The sequence below is a fragment of the Oryzias latipes genome, chromosome 15 (assembly GCF_002234675.1).
Source record: "Oryzias latipes chromosome 15, ASM223467v1".
Taxonomy (NCBI): Eukaryota; Metazoa; Chordata; class Actinopteri; order Beloniformes; family Adrianichthyidae; genus Oryzias; species Oryzias latipes.
Window position 1 is genome coordinate 19,897,464 of NC_019873.2, and position 18,500 is coordinate 19,915,963.

Genomic DNA, 18,500 nt, shown 5'->3' on the forward strand with positions numbered 1-18,500 from the left:
AGAAACAATCATATGATTGGAAAAATGTGTTTCTGCTTCTCACAAACAGTCCGTACCTCTGCCTTTTGTCCTCCATTGAAACTGATGCCATCGGAAATACGTGACTGGAACTCTGCGATGGTGTAATACTCTGCTTCAACTGATGGGGGCTCAGGAGGGGAGGGCAGCTGAAACCCCTGAATTCAATCAAGATGGATGAAGTTAGTTATTGTGATGGGTAACAATGTCAAACGATCAAATTAGCTGCTTTTAGTTAGTTTCTGATGTTGAAATCTATCATTTTTATAATGAATGTTTCCTTTTTTGTTCATGCAAAAGGTGTTTTTTTTTCTCTTTGAAACCTAATCAAATTGGTTTTTAATGGAATTAAATTGAATTAACTCAGTATTTTGGCAGTGATATACCCATCCCTATTCCAGACAGGGCAAAGAGTCTAAAGTCTCTCTAAAACCCTGAAATTGAGGAAAAGTGCAGTGCAATCATTTTATTTGCTATTAAATGAACTTACCATTTTAACTAGTCATTTAGAGCAGTGGTCCTAAACCTTTATCAGGCCACAGACCGGTTTACTGTCAGTCAGTTTTTCAAGGACCGGCCTGTACAACGCTGTGGTGAATTTCTCTTAACTTTTGAGAGTAAAGTTTATCATCGTTCTCTGTGAAATATCTGCAGCTACTTTAACTTAATTTATACACTAGATTTTGTGTAGGAACCATGAAAATGTGATATAGATTTTCCCTCAACCCATAACTGTCAAAGTTTGAGCAACTTTATTAGCATCTTCACTGTAACATTAGAAATTTGCTGAATATTATGCATTATTACCATTATGTGTAGGAACAACTGTCACAATATGTCAATATTGAAGTAAAGACCGTTTTTTGTGTGTTAAAAGCAGCTTTTTTTCTTTGAAGTCAAAGGATCTTTTTTCTTGCTGGCTCCTTTCTGTGAAAGAAAACGTCCTAAATACGTTTGTTTTTTTGTTAATTTTGCTATCTTGGGGGTTTCTATTTAGCGGCCGGTGCAGCTGTGTAAAGAAGCAAGTAGCAAGTGGATTTTTAACACATGACTAAGCAACTTGGCATGCGTCAAGAATGAGTTGGATGTGGTGGGTAGAAACAAGTAGTTTTCCAAAATAAAACTTCCTTCAAACTCAGAAGGAAGTTTGTGGACCACCAATCTAGACCATAGACTTACCAGTGTTGCATCTCTACGAGGTGGAGGTTTCTGCCTGAGGACAGGAGAACCTACAATAAAGGGGGGAAAAAAAGTTTTATTTTCAGAGATACTATGACTTACAAATATCTGCTTACTAACCGATTTCCACTCGATGTGGGGCAATACGAGCTACAGCAGGTGAGCTGGGCTCTGCTTTGCTTTTCCCGTCCTGCGAGCCATTCCCCGGGCTGGAGTCACCACACGGGATTGGCAAACTGATCTCCTTCCTGACAACCTGAGGACTCTCCGGGACACCTTCAGTCTGCACGTCCTTTTCACTCAAAGCCTTCTTGTTTAGCAAGTTGCTGATCTCCATGATGTTTCCGATTATTTCCACCGGGCCCGCTGCAGTCTTCTTACGAGGAGAGAAATCATCTTTTACCTTCTTGAGATAAGAGGCTGGAGCCCAGCCCTCCTTCTCCTGGTACCTATTAGCCATGACAAATAAATAAATAAAAAGAAATAAATACACATACAGATCTTTATTTTGAATTTTTTTTTTAAAGCTGTAAACAATTCTAAGGGTTGCATACCTAATGAACCACCAACCTTCCAGATTTTTCTGTATCACCTCCACAATTTCTCCTTTTTCAAAAGCTATTTCGTCTTTGCCCTGACTGGAGTATGGCTGCAGCGTTATGTACTTCTCTTCTGCAAAAGAAGAGGTCATCAAAATCATTATTACATCTCAATTTTTACAGAACTTATACATATATATATATTGCTGTATTAACATTATTTGTGGTTGTGTTTTTTTTTTTTTGTTCTAAAAAAACAAGTTTCATCCTGTATGAAATGGGAGCGGAGATGTATCTCCTGAACTGGATCAGCTCTCTGGCAGGTTGTTCAGCTGCCAGATGTTTTCAAATGTATTTCTGGCCTTTGGGATTTATCTGTAATTTCTCTACTTAGCCAAAATGATGTCGTAACACAGCGAATACCCGGGTGACACCGTTAAGAGTTGGGGGATTTTAAAAGTACATTTTGCCATCACAGCAGATTGAATTCATCCAGCTTTAAACAGATGGGATGTGTTGTACATTAGCTCATTTTATAGCAATGTGCAGCATTACGTAACCATGAAAAAAAAGAGTTGCAATTGTGGAAAATACATTGTGACAGCACTTTAGGAGCTCCAGTTGGAGCACCAGGTCACCCTGGTAGTGGAAAATGACTTTAAACTTTATTCTGACTATTAAAATTCTATTAGATATCAATCATTTCTATTATACACAAAATATTCAGTTCATGAGATGCAAAGGAAGAGTTTTTTATCAAAAACTAATAGAAGTTAATAAAACAGACTTTCCAAAATTTTTGAAACGATATAATTTTCCTTGAATTCAATTCCCTTTAGAAAGTAAATTATTCACTTTTATTGGAATTTTATCAGTGTGGACGCTGCTGACAACACGTTTCAATATTATGTGCTTTAATTTCTCAGTTAAATACGCTATACATGTCAGTCACCATACGTCTCATTATTCCACTGCATGTATAGAGAGCACTTCAGTGCTCTATACATGGAATAATCTATGCCTGGGCTGTTCAATACCATACTCACAGCATGTAAAAGACAGATCTATACCAGCTGGTCATGATTCATTTACAAACAATGAAATGCTCAATGCTATTGTCTTACCTATTTATACATGAGCGAACTCGCTGCAGACTGAATTAGCAGACTTTTTTACTGCATGCTCGATCGTTCAAGGTGCCTCAAAGGTAACCGAGTAGTTTGAGTCTAAATTTATTTGCACAAAAGTGATATGAATATTATCAAAAGATTTACAACCTGCAGAAGAGGGTGAAAGGAAAGCGGTTGTTGGCATTAAACTACTATAAGTCATTCATTGCAGCATTACATTGTATTTTATTAAGCGACCGCTTCCAATGAAAAGTCTATGTAAATGCACATACGGTATTTATGTACAAATCGCGCGTCCATTGAACACAAGTAAAAAGTTAAATCAGTGGAATTTTCACCAATCAGGGACTCAGATTTGGTAGTGACGCATGGATGGCATCCTTTTCAAGTCACGGAAGTGCCAACCGTTTGAAAAGTGATCATGAAGGAGAAATAAATAATTGTGGTTTGTGTCCGGCTGGAATTCTATACGACACAAAGTCTTTTATATATAGATAGAGCTGTGAAAGAAAAAGCCTGGAGTGGGTACATATGCTGGCATCGGGTAGCAACAGTCTACGAGGAACACAACATGCGTGCGCACGTTCAAGAATGCACGTCACATTGCCGGAGTGAATGTAGCATAAGACATATAAAAAATGAAAGGCTACTTCACTACCCATCTTTTTTTTTTAATTTGTATTAATAAATCCATGTTTGCGACCAAATCTGTGGTCTTTTTTACTTAGTAAGACTTTGCAAAAACTCTGGTTTATCCTGCCTCACAGCAGGATAAATGTCAGTTTCTCCTAAAAACTCATTAGATATCTACATACAGGTTTCATTTCCCCATGAAAAGTAAAATATGGCTTGAAAATGCAGCCTCAGGCATTCCAAAGGCTATTATGTAACTACTTTCAGATGAGCTGGTACAGAACAACCTTTTATTTTTTTCTGAATAAAACGGTTTTGGCTCACAGTTTGTAACTGTAATAAAAACGTTTGCATGAAGCAGTTCTGTAAGATCATTTATGCTTACAATCAATACTCGGCACATGTAAAAGTGCTGATCTAACTTTCCAGGCTCTTTTATTGAACATCAGTTAGTGGTTAGTTGTGTTGCCTTTTTGGCACATGATAAATCTGTTTGCAAGAAAACAGCAGGTCACGTGGAAAGAAACAATGAATGAGACAGTGTGAGGAGGACAATAACACAAAAAAACAGGAAAAACGGAGAGGGAGGTGATGCAGCGTTTGTCTCGGTTCACCTCGGCTCTGCTGGCGGCTGATGATGCCTCCCAACGTCCATCTCCGGTCGAGCCTCTTCAAGTGAGCCTTATGTCGCTTAGTAACTGACACACGCACATGGAGACCAGACGACAACAAACATGGAGACATGAAAAGTAGACGTAAATGGTACACAAACACAGCAAAGAAATGACGGTTCTGACCCTGTTATTAGCAACATGGAGGACATAAAAACAAGACCAGAGAAGAGAACGTGATGAACGGTTAAAGAGGAGGGATGAAGGTTACACAGGAAGTGTTAAACTGAGACGTCTCCTCTTTGGCTTGTAATTGGGATGTTGTTAGTTTTCCTATCCTGTTGTGCTGGAGCATCTGGGAAGCACATTGCTGCTGCAGGAATGCAATCCAATTAGTAGAGCCATTGAGAGCACCACCTGTTCGGGAAGGACACATCAGAGTGTTCATGTTCCCCTAAATGTTTTTGACAAGGGAGGAACTAGTTATAACGTTCACTAGATTTAAGATCTTGTGGCGGCAGGGGGATGGTGTCTTTAAAGTCCCACTCTGATCATCTTTTGATCTATTGTAAAAGTATTCCTAGTGGTCTTTTAATTATGATTATGCCATTTTTAGGCAGAAATTAGGACTTAGTTTCTGCAGAACAGCAGTAGTTCATCCAAAATTTGCCTCTCAATTTGGGCAGGACCATTGGTGTGGAGCAACCCTGCCCACCCTTCCCCTCCCTATTGCTAAAAGCTCTGAGCATGCAGGTTGTGACCCGCCCACACGTTTTTTCCAATGGCAATTTTTTTGTCTACTTCTAAAATAAATAATAATGGATTCGATTTATCTGCACTTTTTCTGACGTTCAAAGCGCTTCCAATGTGTCCATTATTCATTCACTCCTCATTCATACTTGGTGAAGACGGATTCACTTCTGATTCACAACCATTTTTTATCTTAATTTTCTTCATATGTCATTAATCATCAGAAAACACCACAAGATACATGTTGAAAAACATTGGGACATGATTTTCATCGGAGTGGGGCTTTAAATCTGTGTGGGAAGTTTAGCTAAATAAGGATGACAACAGGTTGGTATCTTAAACAAAGAGGATTTGAAAAAAGACACGTCACCTGTAACGTAAAGACATAATTTCAATGGAAAGCATATAAAGCTTGAGTTTGAAGATATTTGCTAATCTATTTAAACTGCAAAGCTTAGAAGTTATCTGGCAATTACTCAAACCAAAAGAACTTTTAAATCCTTTTAAATAGACTTTTTTCACCTGGTTTTAAATACCCACTTTAAAAAAATCATGTTTTTGGTGTTTGGTGTTTGGTGTTTTTAACATGTTATGTTGTCATTTTTCTTATGATGGAGGACATATATTAAGAAAATTAAGAATATACTTGAGTACTGAAATCATGATCAGACGACATGAGCAGCAACAGCAGAAAAAATGCGATTTTAAAAAGAGCTATTTTGTGACAACAACAAAAAATCTACAACTGATAAGCCACAAGCTCCCTGCTCCACTCCATTCTAATGCATCCACATGTAGATGAATAGACTTATTAATGTGTTCTTTTTCCTCATCTGGGCTGGCATCTGACTCTGTGCCAACAGTCCCACACACCTCAGTGGCAAATTTCTAGTGAACTCTTGCTGCTCTGCAGAAACTATGTCTTAGAGAACTACTCATTTTTTTGTTTTGGCTAAAAATGGCCTAATCATAATAAAAATTAAAAAAAAAACCTGCGATCAAATAGATCAAAAGATGATCGGTGTGGGAATTGAATAATTTTTGGCATTCCTGATCAAAGCTTCAGGGCTTTTTATATTTTTATTTTAGATAGACGTAAAAGCCATTTAACCCTTGAGTCTCTTTTTAAAGAAAGCATAAATCAAAAGAGATGGAACTTTCAAACATGCCATCTTGTAATGGCTTTTAAAGAATAAAGAACTCAAAATCCAGTCTATGGTAACTAAAATTTGGGCTTTTTTTCACTGTGAATGCAGTTGCAAAGTGAGCTAAAGAATAACAAAGAAAAGCTTCATGAGACTCATACCATTCCTCTGAGTAACTGCACACAAAAAAATGCTAATTACATTGACGATTTGTTCGACTTGTGCAGTGAAAGAGCTAACAAACCCCAGCATACAGAGAAGATAAGAGTGCCAGATTGGAGCTGTACATTTTTCCATGTATTCTCCCCCACAAAGTTACTTCTACTTTGCAATCTGTTGCAAGTGTGTGACACTAATTGCACTTAGTTTTCTGGAAATGCTAGAGATGAGATGAGAAGTGTTGAAGGCTAAATAGCTCTGACTGAAAAGAAGATCTACATGGCAGCTTTATATTTTGGCAAATAAAACTCAGTGTAGCATGTTTGTTATCAGGGTGTCCTCTCTGACTTAAATAAGGTCATGAAACTTAAAGTCAACATTCAGTTTCAGTGTTTTGGGGGGGGGGGGGGGGCACACTGTGGCACGAAAGAGCCAAGTCAGAGCTTGCTTTCTTTAAATCCACGGTAATTTAAACAGCACTGATTGCTAAATAGTCGATGCTTCAGAGTGCTGAATGCTTCTTTCATGAGCTCACTCCATGGTGGTCATATCTTTTAATAATGGCCTGTATCTCTCCTGTGCATTGATTTACTGCACAGTACATCCCTTCATACATTGTGGTTTAGTCTCTCCTGGCACCTCTTGCTGTTTACCCACGTATGCATCTACACTGAAGTATGCTTGTAATGGCAGGCAGACAGAAAGAGGCCTTCACAGCAACTGGGCCTGAGCTGTCAGCACAGGCTGGCTGCGGCGAGACGGGGCAAAGTTTTCCCCACTTTGTTGCTGATCAAAGAGCGGGAGTTGAGGACCGGCGCTGTAGCATGTGTGTCAGTGTGTAACAGTGCACAGGGTTGTGCTTTTGTGAGGCTGGAAGTGTGCAAAGGGACTTACCTTCCCCTGCTTTGGTGGCACCCAACTCCAAGTCGTCCCTAGTGCCACTGTGGGAGTTGAGATAAGTGGCGGGGACCCAACCCTGTTCCTCTGCGGTGCTGACGAACCACCAACCTGTTGAAACACAAAAGCCCGTGTCAGCCTGAACTTAAAATGTTGGAAGTTAAAGCGTCTTCTGATATCAGATGGAATATAGAGAGTCATGGGTCTCCTCATGGGTGTATTCGGACCAGTTCAATCTGGTGGATCTGGCTCATTTGGTTTGCTTCACTTTTAGATGGCCATTTTGAGACCAGATCCTCATCTGGACAACCTGACGGAAATTCACTTTTCTTCCATTACCAAAATACTGCAGCATGTTTTAATATATTTCATATAAAGCACCAATTTACAACCAAAGTTGTCTCAAAGGGGGTATATGACTAGTAAGGGAGATTAAACAAAGAAACGTTTATTCAGGTTTTAATAATAATATTAATTTCACATCATTCTGTATTGTTATAACCCAGATTGTGAAGCTTTGGCAATTTTAATAAGGAAGATCTACCTCACTTACAAGTATGTCGTACATCACTCTACACACCACTATCAATTAGGCCTTCACTTTGAACCAATAGCTAAATGGCCCGTCTTTCTTCTCAGCCAATCACAATCATATCTTCTCTTTATATTCTAGACTGTTTGCTGGTCCTCTTCCACCCCGCTCTCCAACTGGTGCGATGCTTTTGATTGCTCTGACCTTTAACCACCATCAGCGTCTAGACTCTGGGATGTATTCATCTATGGTCCGAGTTCATCTCAAGCATGCAAAATGTCATCAACCCAGAGCCTAACCGCCATAGAGTATGGACTTATTTCATACACATTTTTTCAGTATTACACAGATGTCTACTTGTTGAAATACCAATAACACCAAAAATATATATTACATGAAACGGTTCCAGTGTAATTCTCTATGCAGAGCAAGTAAAGGGAGACTGGGAAATTAAGTGTGATCAAAGTAAAGTTTTTTTTCCTACTTTTTATTTTTTATCTTTTTAGTGCAACACAGCTTCACAACAGTCTGGCCACCTGTCCAAGGTGTATGCTGCCTTTGACCAACAGTAGCTGGGAAAGGTTCAGGCAACCCTGTGACCCTGAAAAGGATGGATGAGGGGAAAAACACACCAACGAGATAATACATTGTAAGCACCTACTTTTCTTTAAATTACCTTAAATCTATGAATTTTGCTCTATTGTCAAAATCTGGGCTAAAATTTAGCTGGTTCTCATTCTGACTAATTAGGCAGAGCACAGAACATAGCTGCCAAAACTTTTGTAAGGGAAAGTATTTTTTTTTTCTTTTGTTATTTTTATTTATCTTGCAACAAAACAAACAACATTATGTGGTGCTCCCAAGGCATTTAGTAAAGGACAGAAGCAGCTGGAAATGATTTTTAGACTCACTAACTTGAAAATACAAGGTATGTTTAAAATCATCTAATGTCTAATAAATAACCAACTATGATTATTATTTTGTAGTTTTGTTTTTTTTACAAAAACAAATATGTTTTTATAGTTTAAAATATTTCAAAAAGAATTCAGAAAATAATGGATCATTTGAGAAATATGTTCCATTTCAAACAGGTAGAACATATATATAAATATATATATAGACATCAAATATGATGAATATTTATTTTGTGTTTGTACAACTTGTGAAAACCCATACAACATTTGTGAAATGTATCATCTCGTGTAAAGACAAATAAAAGTGCCATGTGAGAGGCTGAGGCAGCACTTCTTGGCAAGTGAGGTAGAAGACAAATCTAGAAGAAAAACGGTTCTATATTTAATCTGTCACACACACACACTATTTGTTGTGGTAACAGAATACAACATGGCGGACAGCTGTGTGGGCGACCCATACAGAGGATAAATAGTTCCATAAGACTTTCATAGTTTAGTCAAACTACCTTTTTTTTTAACACAGCCTATTTTTTGACATTATTATAATTATTTAATCTACCATTAAGGTAAAAAACGTTTCTTACCTCAATAATTTTTATTTTATTTTACATAGTTTCAAGTTTTGAGGTGATTTAAAGAAGCTTTGGTTATAAAATGCTTAAAACAACATTTGGTTTTAGCCAATCCCCACTCTGGTGAGGACAACAACTGACTGCCACTGACTTCACTTATATGTGCCTGTCCACAAATTATCTGGGATCTCAAGGAACCACAAATATTATGTTGACAGAGTAATGCGTGTCTCGTTCAGTGAGAGCAATAACAAAGAAACTCTTTCCAGGCCTTTTAGCCTATTGCACTGCATGATTCATGTGCAGAGTTATTCATTTAACAGCAAAACTTGCAAAGCTACAGCATAACAAAAAATCCTGAGCTATTTGGCACAAAGTGCAAGCGCACACAGATAGAAAGATGCTGCTTGACTCTGAGGATTGCTGGCCAGCAGTCAGAGATGTATCAAAACCATGTAATACGCTCAGCTTTTGAACAAAAGCTTTGGCTTGAGAAAATCCCCAAAACAATAAATCACTGTAAGCCACAAAAAAGTAATAAATGCTGCCCGCATAAATCAGAACATAAGAATTTCAAATTGATACTTTGTTTCTTCCTGCAAAAAAAGTCCAAAAATTTCAAACAGATGTAAAAAAAAATTATATATTTTATTAAATTTTAACAACAAACCTGAAATTAAATTGATTGAAAAGGAATCAAAATGTTGTAACAGCTGATACGTGTTATTAAAACTGTTGAATAAAATGTGACATGTGCTATAAAATGACTAATGAAAACCGACATAAACTTTGTTCATGGTACATAAACCATCAATACGGAAAAAGTTTTAAAAAGCCTCCAGCAAATTCAGTTTCATCCCAAAAGGGCAAAAGAAGAGTACTTCAGCAAATTAACACTCGATACAAGAGTGAGCAAAGGTAAAAAATACTGTTAAACTAAAAGTACATGCTCAAAAGGCTGAATATACATACAAGCTAAAGCCACTCTGGGACTGAGCACATATATGCTGTTCCTGAAGGCAAGGGCAGCTGTGCTTATGTGCTTCGCCCATCACTCCATATGGTAAGTGCTTAGACTGAGCTAAGTCAACCTCAGAAGGAGCCACAAAAACACACCAAAAATGCACTCTTACTGTAATTTACAAGCACTGCAGGTTGCTGTTGTTTGAAATGCAGGGATAGAAAGTCCTTTTTTTAGGCTTAATAAAACCCACCGCTAATGTACTTTAGCAAAGGGAAACCAGACTTAATGTCAAACCTTTCATATAGATATTTTTAAATCTTTTGAAATTTTTCTTGATAAAGTCTCACACAGGGAAGTTTCTTGTGTGTATCCGCTACCTTACTGCCATAAACGACACCAACTTTTTAGTAACATCACTACATAAAAAAACAGCTGTTTTGCAGCTCTCCGGTCGCTAAACTGACATTTTTTCAATTACACAACTCTCTTTTTTTTATGATGCCATTCCTAAACCCGTATGGATGTCCGGTGTTTGTTTATATTCACTTATCCGTGTTTGACCCAGAAAACTTGGATAACATCTCAGGCCTGCATATTCTATCAGATAAAAGGCTGTACAATGTAAGAACATAAGGGTAAAAAGACAGTCCACCTTAAAAAAATGGATCAAGAAAAGTTAGATAAAATTCTTCTGAGCTTAGTTAGTGAACTGATGGATTTGGGGGATGAAATGTGTGTTTTGTTACATAAAGAGACTAGCCTGCTTCCTTTTCAACGCCACATCTACAGATTTAAATAAAATGCTTTTCTCATTTTGTCAGGAAATGCAATTCATATGCTCTTCTATCATATCAAGTCATTAGCTTTTTTTTTCTTCTTTTTAATCGCTGCATTATGTTTTCATTCCTCCTTCTGAAATATTTAAAATGTCAGGAAAGCCGCTGTAGTTTTAACCACAAAAGGAATAACGGAACAAATCCTAATGATGCTGAAAAAAAAACATTCTTTGCAAAACACTGTTAGGTCAACATTCTGACGAAATTAAAAATGCTTCAAACACATTTAAAGGTTGCACCTTCACTTTATCTGGGGAGTCATTTTTTGCATAAAACAACAGTTTAACTCACAATTCTCATGTGAAGACTTTAACCACAGACATCAAGCTCAAACATCACAGTCTCTGAAATGAGGAAACCAAATGTTTCTTTCCGTTTTTTTTTGTCTTCGGACAACAGTGCGAAAGAAAGCAAGGAAAACTGAAAGCTTAAACAGAAGGAAAGTTGTAATCAAGTTTCTGCTTTAACTGTCTGCTGTGAGCATTTACTGCTACAGTTCAATGCATGTTTGAGCCCAATTATGCCCAAAACAGCAGATTTTTTTACCTAAAAGATGTCAGTTTAACATATCATTTTGCAACATGTAAACAAATTAGTGGCTTGATTTGTGTTTTTAACATGTGGCCGAGGGGTAGCACATTATTTTTTGTCCATGAATGTTTAGAAATATAACTTTCTAGTTCCTCCATAATATGGGCATTCCTTACATGTTAATGTTTATTGCACAGAAAGTATTTGAAAGTTTCTAATGAAGTATATCTGGTACAGCAACATTTTAAAACATTTAAAATTTTCCCTCTGATATTTAGTTAGTGATGGTCAAATGATTGAATAGGTTTAAAAACTGAACATGTTAACTTTGTTTTTTTACTCAAACCATATATACCTTATTTACCATAAATTTGCTCCGGAGGATAAATTGCAGATGACAAAAAAATGCATAATAAAGAAGAAAAAAATCATACATAAGTCACACTTTTTTTCTTAACAAAATACAGGACCAATAACTAACATTTCCTCTTGAAAGGCAAATCATATTAATGGAATAGATAACAATAATAGACCGTAATTGACTTCATGAAGCAAAGGAGGAATTGAATAAGTGTCATCTAGTACATTAGTGCAACATATGAACAATTATTCAGATAACCATAGCATACACACATACCATATTAACAGATGCATGTTAAAATGCTGTAAAAACAGCCTTTCCTGACTCACAGCCTCACCTAACCCACTCTAACTCATACTGCACCAGGCAACATAATATAACAACAGAGGACAGTTCTTTTAAGATCTTTTTTTATCTTTCTGACACTTTCTGCCATCTGGAAACTATCCGTTTTAACAGCTCCGCTTTCATTTTTACTGTAATCAACAGCAGATTCTCAGCTGCGAGAAAGTATCACAGATTTGTTAGATATTCTACAGTCAAGTGGAAAACCTAAATAATAAGTAATAAATAATATTAATAAAATCATAAAGACACTACAAGGTTTGAATAGAATCAGTTAAACCTGCTAAATATGCAACTCCATGCACAACGCAAAGTGATGCTGCAATGCAGCTTGATATCCTTTGACATTCAGAAGTACGAGTTTATGTTAGCCGCAAATTAGCTTCAAACTGTAATGAAATGTGTCTTCCATTTAGCGTGACTCTGAGAACCACAGACTCAGCAGCACAAGGAGGCTTTTCTCTTTTTTCAGGGGCAAGAAATGATGAGGAATGCAGAGTCGCAGCAGCCCTGCAGACACCCGACACCACTGTGGAGTACAGCGGCAGAGACCCCCATTCATCCCCAGCTCCTGTATTTATTAACAGTAGATCCTGTATCAAAGCACAGGGGTTGAGCCTACAGCCCCCAACACAGCCACCTACAGCTCTCAAAAACAGACCGGGGTTCAGTTACCTGTGCCGCTCCAGCATGTGGAAAAATGTGGGTCAAAACGGCACAAAACGACTTTTAAGAGCTGATGTTGACCCAAGAAACAACCCTTAGACTCTGAAAGCATCTCTTATGGTCTGAACGACGCCGTAGCCCCTGGCTCTCTAAGATTCCGCTGATCTGTGGACACAGCAGCCTTTTAAAGTCTCACAGCCCCCCTTAAACTGTGGCTTTAAGTCAACGACTAATGCCAAAAGTAAAAGAAAACTATCTTTACAGCTAATTTGACTAATTTCTGTGCATTATAGTTCTCCTTTTTCTTCAGCTTCCCTAATCTTCCTCCTGTGTCTTTGACTTTTCATATCTGGAGAAAACACAGGATAAGCCTAATTTTTTGAGATGGTCATTAGTGCTTCCAATGCTAGGCTGAAGGAATGTGAAGGATGGGGATTACTCCAAAGGGATAATGTGTCTTCCATCTGCTGTTGCAACCTCTTCTAAAAAAAAAAAAAAAAAACATTTAACACTTGGCAAGCTTTACATATAATGTCTTTGGTGGTTTGTTGACAAGAATTATAGGGTTTTTCCTCTGTTATACAAGGAAACTTGTTCTTGCTGAAACTGCACATACCAGGTTGGTAAACTCAAGGTTTGAGCTACAGCAGCACTGAAGCTCAGCCCTAATGCTCCCTTTTATTCTCCTGCTTAAAAAAAACACAGGATTTTGATTTAACAACAATATGGTTGAGCAATACGGAAAGTAGAAGCTACAAGACTTTTGCAAACAAAAATGAACCTTTTTTTTTCAAAAATTTCTATTACTCTAAATCAGGGGTCACCAACCCTGTACCCGCGGGCGCCAGTGCGCCCGCGAGCACCCCTTGTGGCGCCCGCAGGGAATGCACCCAACAAACAATCTTTTTTTTTTTTATTGAAGCAAATATTCATCAAACAACCACGGCATGTCTGCCAATGACAACAATATCAATTCTGAGATAAAGGTAGACAAAGAAAACCCAAATATGTAAACAAAAATAACTTAAAAAATAATCAATAAAAGTAAGGGTCTATTACAAAAGTTTAAATAGATCAAATAAATTACACAATTTCTGGACATTCTTATGATTCATGTAATGTAAAGATTTTGAGAAGAGGTTGAGGTGGTTGAGTAATCCATTAATGTGAGGATTAATATTCCTTTCTGTTTTTATTTACATTTATGTTTAAAAAGTTAAAATTAAGTTAAAGTTTTAAAGGTTTAAAAGTTTAGCTTTAGTGTGTTCAATAAATATTTATCTTGTTCGGCTGCAACCTAAAGTCTGTTTTGAATTTAGGCTCCCTCTGCAACTGAGTTTGACCCCCCCTGTAATACGAGTCTAGAAAATTCATGCATGTTTTTGTGTGTAAAATGAGCAAATACAATTTTTTTTTTGGGGGGGGGGGGGGGGGGGGGGGGGGGGCTAGGAGGTTTTTAGTGGCGCCCTTCATACCACTTGGTGCCCATGAAATAGCCCTCGGTCTCAAAAAGGTTGGTGAACCCTGCTCTAAATCTACTTTACGTAGAAGATTGGAGAGGAAACATACAGTAGGATTTACCCAGGTTTTGGGATCTCTGAAATTATTAAAAGCATAAATTGTCTTGTTAAAATAAATAAGCAAGTCTAGATTTCATTTAGGACAAGCAGCACCAGCCAAAAGTTTAGGTATATAGTCCATGAATGGACAATATGTCCAAACTTTTGAACTAAGTCGTGTGTTTCAATGCATAGCATTCAATGACCGTATATGAAGACTGGACTGGGTGACTAGTCTCCCCCTTTGTGTTCCAAACAGGAAGAACCTGCTGGTTCTAAAAAGCCAAAATCACACATACTTGTACTGAAAAACAACAGCCATCATTCAGTCGTTATATTAGTCAGAGAAACAATTCTTGCTAATCCTAACTTTTTAAATGATATTGTTTCTATAGTTCAAGTTATTCAAGTTATAAACTGGCCAATCACATGCCTAGATAAAAGTTTGAAACCTTTGATTGACAGATTCTCCCGAGCTCGCTCTGATTGGGGAGTGTGGTTGCTATGGAAATGTTAATTCGGACCAACTGGTACCAGTCACTGCTTTCTACAGCTGACGTCACACTCACTCAGTCCAGTTCTCATATACAGTCAATGGTGGCAGTCTGAGCAATGTTCATTTGGCCAGACTCTTAAAAATATAAGATAACTTGTAGAGTCCGCACATGTGGTTTTATTTTGAAAATTTCAAGGATGTTCTCCAAATCCCTTTCTTTTCCCATCTATTTCACCTAATAAGAACAATTTCTTGTGGCACAGCAGGTGACCCTGCTCAACTAAATCTCAACTAATAGGTGTCCACATCTGTCTTAAGCTGCTTCTAAGCTCCCTTACATACAGTATATGTTTCATGAGGCAACACTCATCGACTAGAATGACTCAATCAAAGGTGCTGACAAGAAATCCCACCAACTAACGATGACCTTGATGTGTTGTGACCTTTGATCTTCCAATAGAATTGTCATCTCTTTTTTGTAAACAAAGAAAGTTATCATCAAATTTCGGAGGACTGGCAAGTATTCCCCTGAGGCCATATGTGTGGTAATTTAGAGATCAGTTTTTTACTGTTTGTCTTCAGACGCTCCCAACTTGGTTTTGTAGGTTTCATTCCCTCAAAATGTTTTGTCAATGTAACTGTCACCCTGTAACTTGTATAGACTAAATTGAGAATACTTTGAGACCATTTTGAGATGAGTTTGAGACTATTTTTTTTTTATTAAACCCATATCCTAAACATTCTCTTTAACATAAATAGCACAAACTGTCCCAGCCATGTGAGATGCCCCTGTGGTGCAGGAGGAAAACAGTAGCCACAATTACTGTCATTTTTCAAGAATTACATGCAGTTTTCTACTTTTTCTGTTAAGAGTTAAAGGTTAAACCACTGAATCCAAAACATTTCAACAAACCAACAAAGTTTCAAGTTTAATTTTGGTAAACTTCTTTCCAACATGGTGAAAACTGAGGAGGTATCCTGGAGGATCCATTAAGCCCTTTTAATGAACCAACCTCTCTGAACCACTACCTTTGGCAAGAAATGGCTTTTTCCATTTTCTCCCCGAGTCTCTCCATGCAAAACTGCACTCCTGAGCCATCATCTCCCCTCTGGCAAATGCTCAAAAACAGACAGATGATATAGTAGTCTATGGCGTAAACTCCTATTGAAAGATATTCTAATGAGTTTAAAAAAAAAAACATCTGATTGTGCTAAGGATTTTCAGAAGGCTTTATACATCTGTGATAGCATCTTTACACGCATGACAACCGCAACTACTGTTCCAACTGAAACAAAGGCCACGAGACAAACGATACTGTCATGCAAGTGCAATGGAAAATTCTTTCTTGGCTCAGAACAGCCGGCCGAAAAAAGTGAAGAAAGATTAGTTTACTTACACAACTGACCAATATTTAGGAATATATTAAATATCTCAAGGTACGGATGTTTTAATAAATGCTCACAGCCACAAACTGTGGTGCAGTCATTGTAATGCCCTCACTTTTTCCTGGGTGAAAGACAAAACTTGCAAAAGCTTTCATCACAGAACGGCACAAAACTGAATGATTAAAAAAAAGTTATCAGCTGAGGAAAGCCAGAGAATCCTTGTTCGAACCTGCAGTCAACACTGTGACTCCCAATGTGAAGCTTGCAGCTGTGTATTCACATATTGATGTGTAGGAGGTCTAAAGATTCCAGCTAATGCAAGCAACTGGGTCATAATTATTTCTACAGAAGTGTCACTGTGTTATAAAACTGTCAAAAAGAAATGGGGGTCATTTTTGAAAAAACATGCAGTCTATTGTTTTTCCCTCTAGAATGTCTTTAAAAAACAAGCCAAATCCAAGATAAATGTGCTCAGCAAGAATAATAAAGAAAGGAACATGGAAACCATAAATCAGCTATGAGATGTGAATAAAATCCACATGAGATCCACAAACAGGTCAACAACACCAACTCCTCATGGTGGTTAGTTAAAAAATCCCAGAACTGCCCATTTAAAATTCATGGAGGAAAGAGCTTGTATAAGGCCCCTGGTACAAGACTTCAAGGTGTTGGAATATCCGCCTCACATTGGCTCCCCATTGGGCTGAGATTCTGTTAGAGCGAGGAGGGAAAACATACATGGACCCTAAGGCAGGACACGTGACACTTCAAAGAGATCCAGATCTGTGGATCTTTTTCCTTGAGGCCTGAGTGGCACTCACACCCATCATGAAACCCAAGTCAAACTGCCTTCCTGGTCACCGTTTCCCCCTCCAAGTCTGTGAAGAACACATGAATCCCATTACTGTTTTACTGTCTCAGCACACCGTTAAAGTCAAACCTTGTTACCGGGCCCATGCCTCTCACCCTACTCTTTTCCTTACAGTCTCTCAAAGAAAGCTTCACATTGTATTTCTTTTTGCAATTTAAAAGAAATGAACTTGCAGATGACCCATTAAACATAAAGGAATGCTGTAAAAAAAACGTCTCCCAAGCAACTTCCTGGCTCTGTCTTTGCAAAGGTTGAACAGCTGACTAAGGAGTCTCAGCAGCTGGCATTTGTAAACCCAGCGTGTCCCACCGGCTTTCCATTATTGTGAGGTGGAATAATTAATACGAGTCTGGAAGACATTCCTTTTGCTAAAGGCAACATTTTGGCTTTTAGCCCAAACTAACAGGCAAAAAAAAAAAAAAATTAGGACTGACTGTGAGCCAAAGCGAGCCTCCAGATGGGGTTGGGCAACAAAAGAGGTGAAGCATTTGAGTTTTGGGGGAAATGTTTAAACTAAATAATGAACAAACCTATCTGAGTCGGACACATGTTGTGTGCATGCTTGTCGTGTTGATTACTTACCACTCTCACTCTTTTCAATGACGTCCACGACCTCCCCTGCTTGCAGGCTGATTTCTGCAGGCTCTTGTTTCTCGTAATTAGCCACCACCACATACTGCTCGAGAAGCATAGGATCCGATGCATCCAGACCTGGAGTTGATGGAAAAAAACATGCTGTCAGCCAGCTGCCAGCCATAGGTCCACGAGAACGACTGTTGGGCACCCGCTGTGCCATAGGCCACTTTGTGTGTTGAGCTTAGCCAATAGCAATATTCACAGGGTTCAGTGCATCTTCCCCAGAGTCTAGCCATATAGATGCAACAGATGCCTTGAAGGTGCAGGAGGTTTAGTGAAAGAGAAGAACTCCAAAAGTAAAGGACGAGCCCATCCTGCTTCACTGAAGTGGATTCATCCTTAAGGCCAAAGTAGTCCGTGTTCAAGCAAGTAAACGCAGAAAAGTGTGCACGTTTTAAGGAGTTGTGCAGAGATGGCAGAGTGAGCTAAGGCCAGCTGAGGGCAGGACAGTAGAACCAGAGAAAGAAATAGTTTCCCTCGGAAAATAAACCATCTACTAAAAAGGTTCCTTCTCCTCAGCTGGGGTTGGAGCTGGAGGAAGAGTAGGGGGGTTGTGAACGCCAATCATAAGAGTCGGCACTGGGAACCTTAAATAGAACCAGATGAAGGGGCTGGAGCTGAGCTCAGAGGGATGGCCCTCTGTCTCTGTGAAACACTAGAGCTCTGACTACAGCATGCAGGCCAGCCAATGAAACTCTTCCTTCTTCTGCTTTTAAAGTTAACCATGTAAGCATCAGCAGTGACTTACTTTTTCATGTGATTCATACCTG

At 38.3% G+C, this 18,500-nt stretch overlaps 1 protein-coding gene across 2 annotated transcripts in view; it reads right to left on the bottom strand.

Moving 5' to 3' along the window:
* sh3pxd2a (SH3 and PX domains 2A) overlaps nt 1–18,500 on the bottom strand; it is a 53,449-nt gene that overhangs the window by 3,001 nt on the left and 31,948 nt on the right. The window contains exons 8-14 of one of the 2 annotated variants that reach the window (XM_004077089.4): nt 17,677–17,805; nt 7,059–7,172; nt 4,114–4,197; nt 1,752–1,869; nt 1,318–1,646; nt 1,198–1,247; nt 57–176 (exon numbers count right to left, since the gene is read on the bottom strand). In XM_004077089.4, coding sequence (XP_004077137.1) covers nt 57–176; nt 1,198–1,247; nt 1,318–1,646; nt 1,752–1,869; nt 4,114–4,197; nt 7,059–7,172; nt 17,677–17,805 — 944 coding nt within the window. The remainder of the gene's footprint in view (nt 1–56; nt 177–1,197; nt 1,248–1,317; nt 1,647–1,751; nt 1,870–4,113; nt 4,198–7,058; nt 7,173–17,676; nt 17,806–18,500) is intronic. The other variant, XM_011484398.2, reaches the window with a different exon arrangement.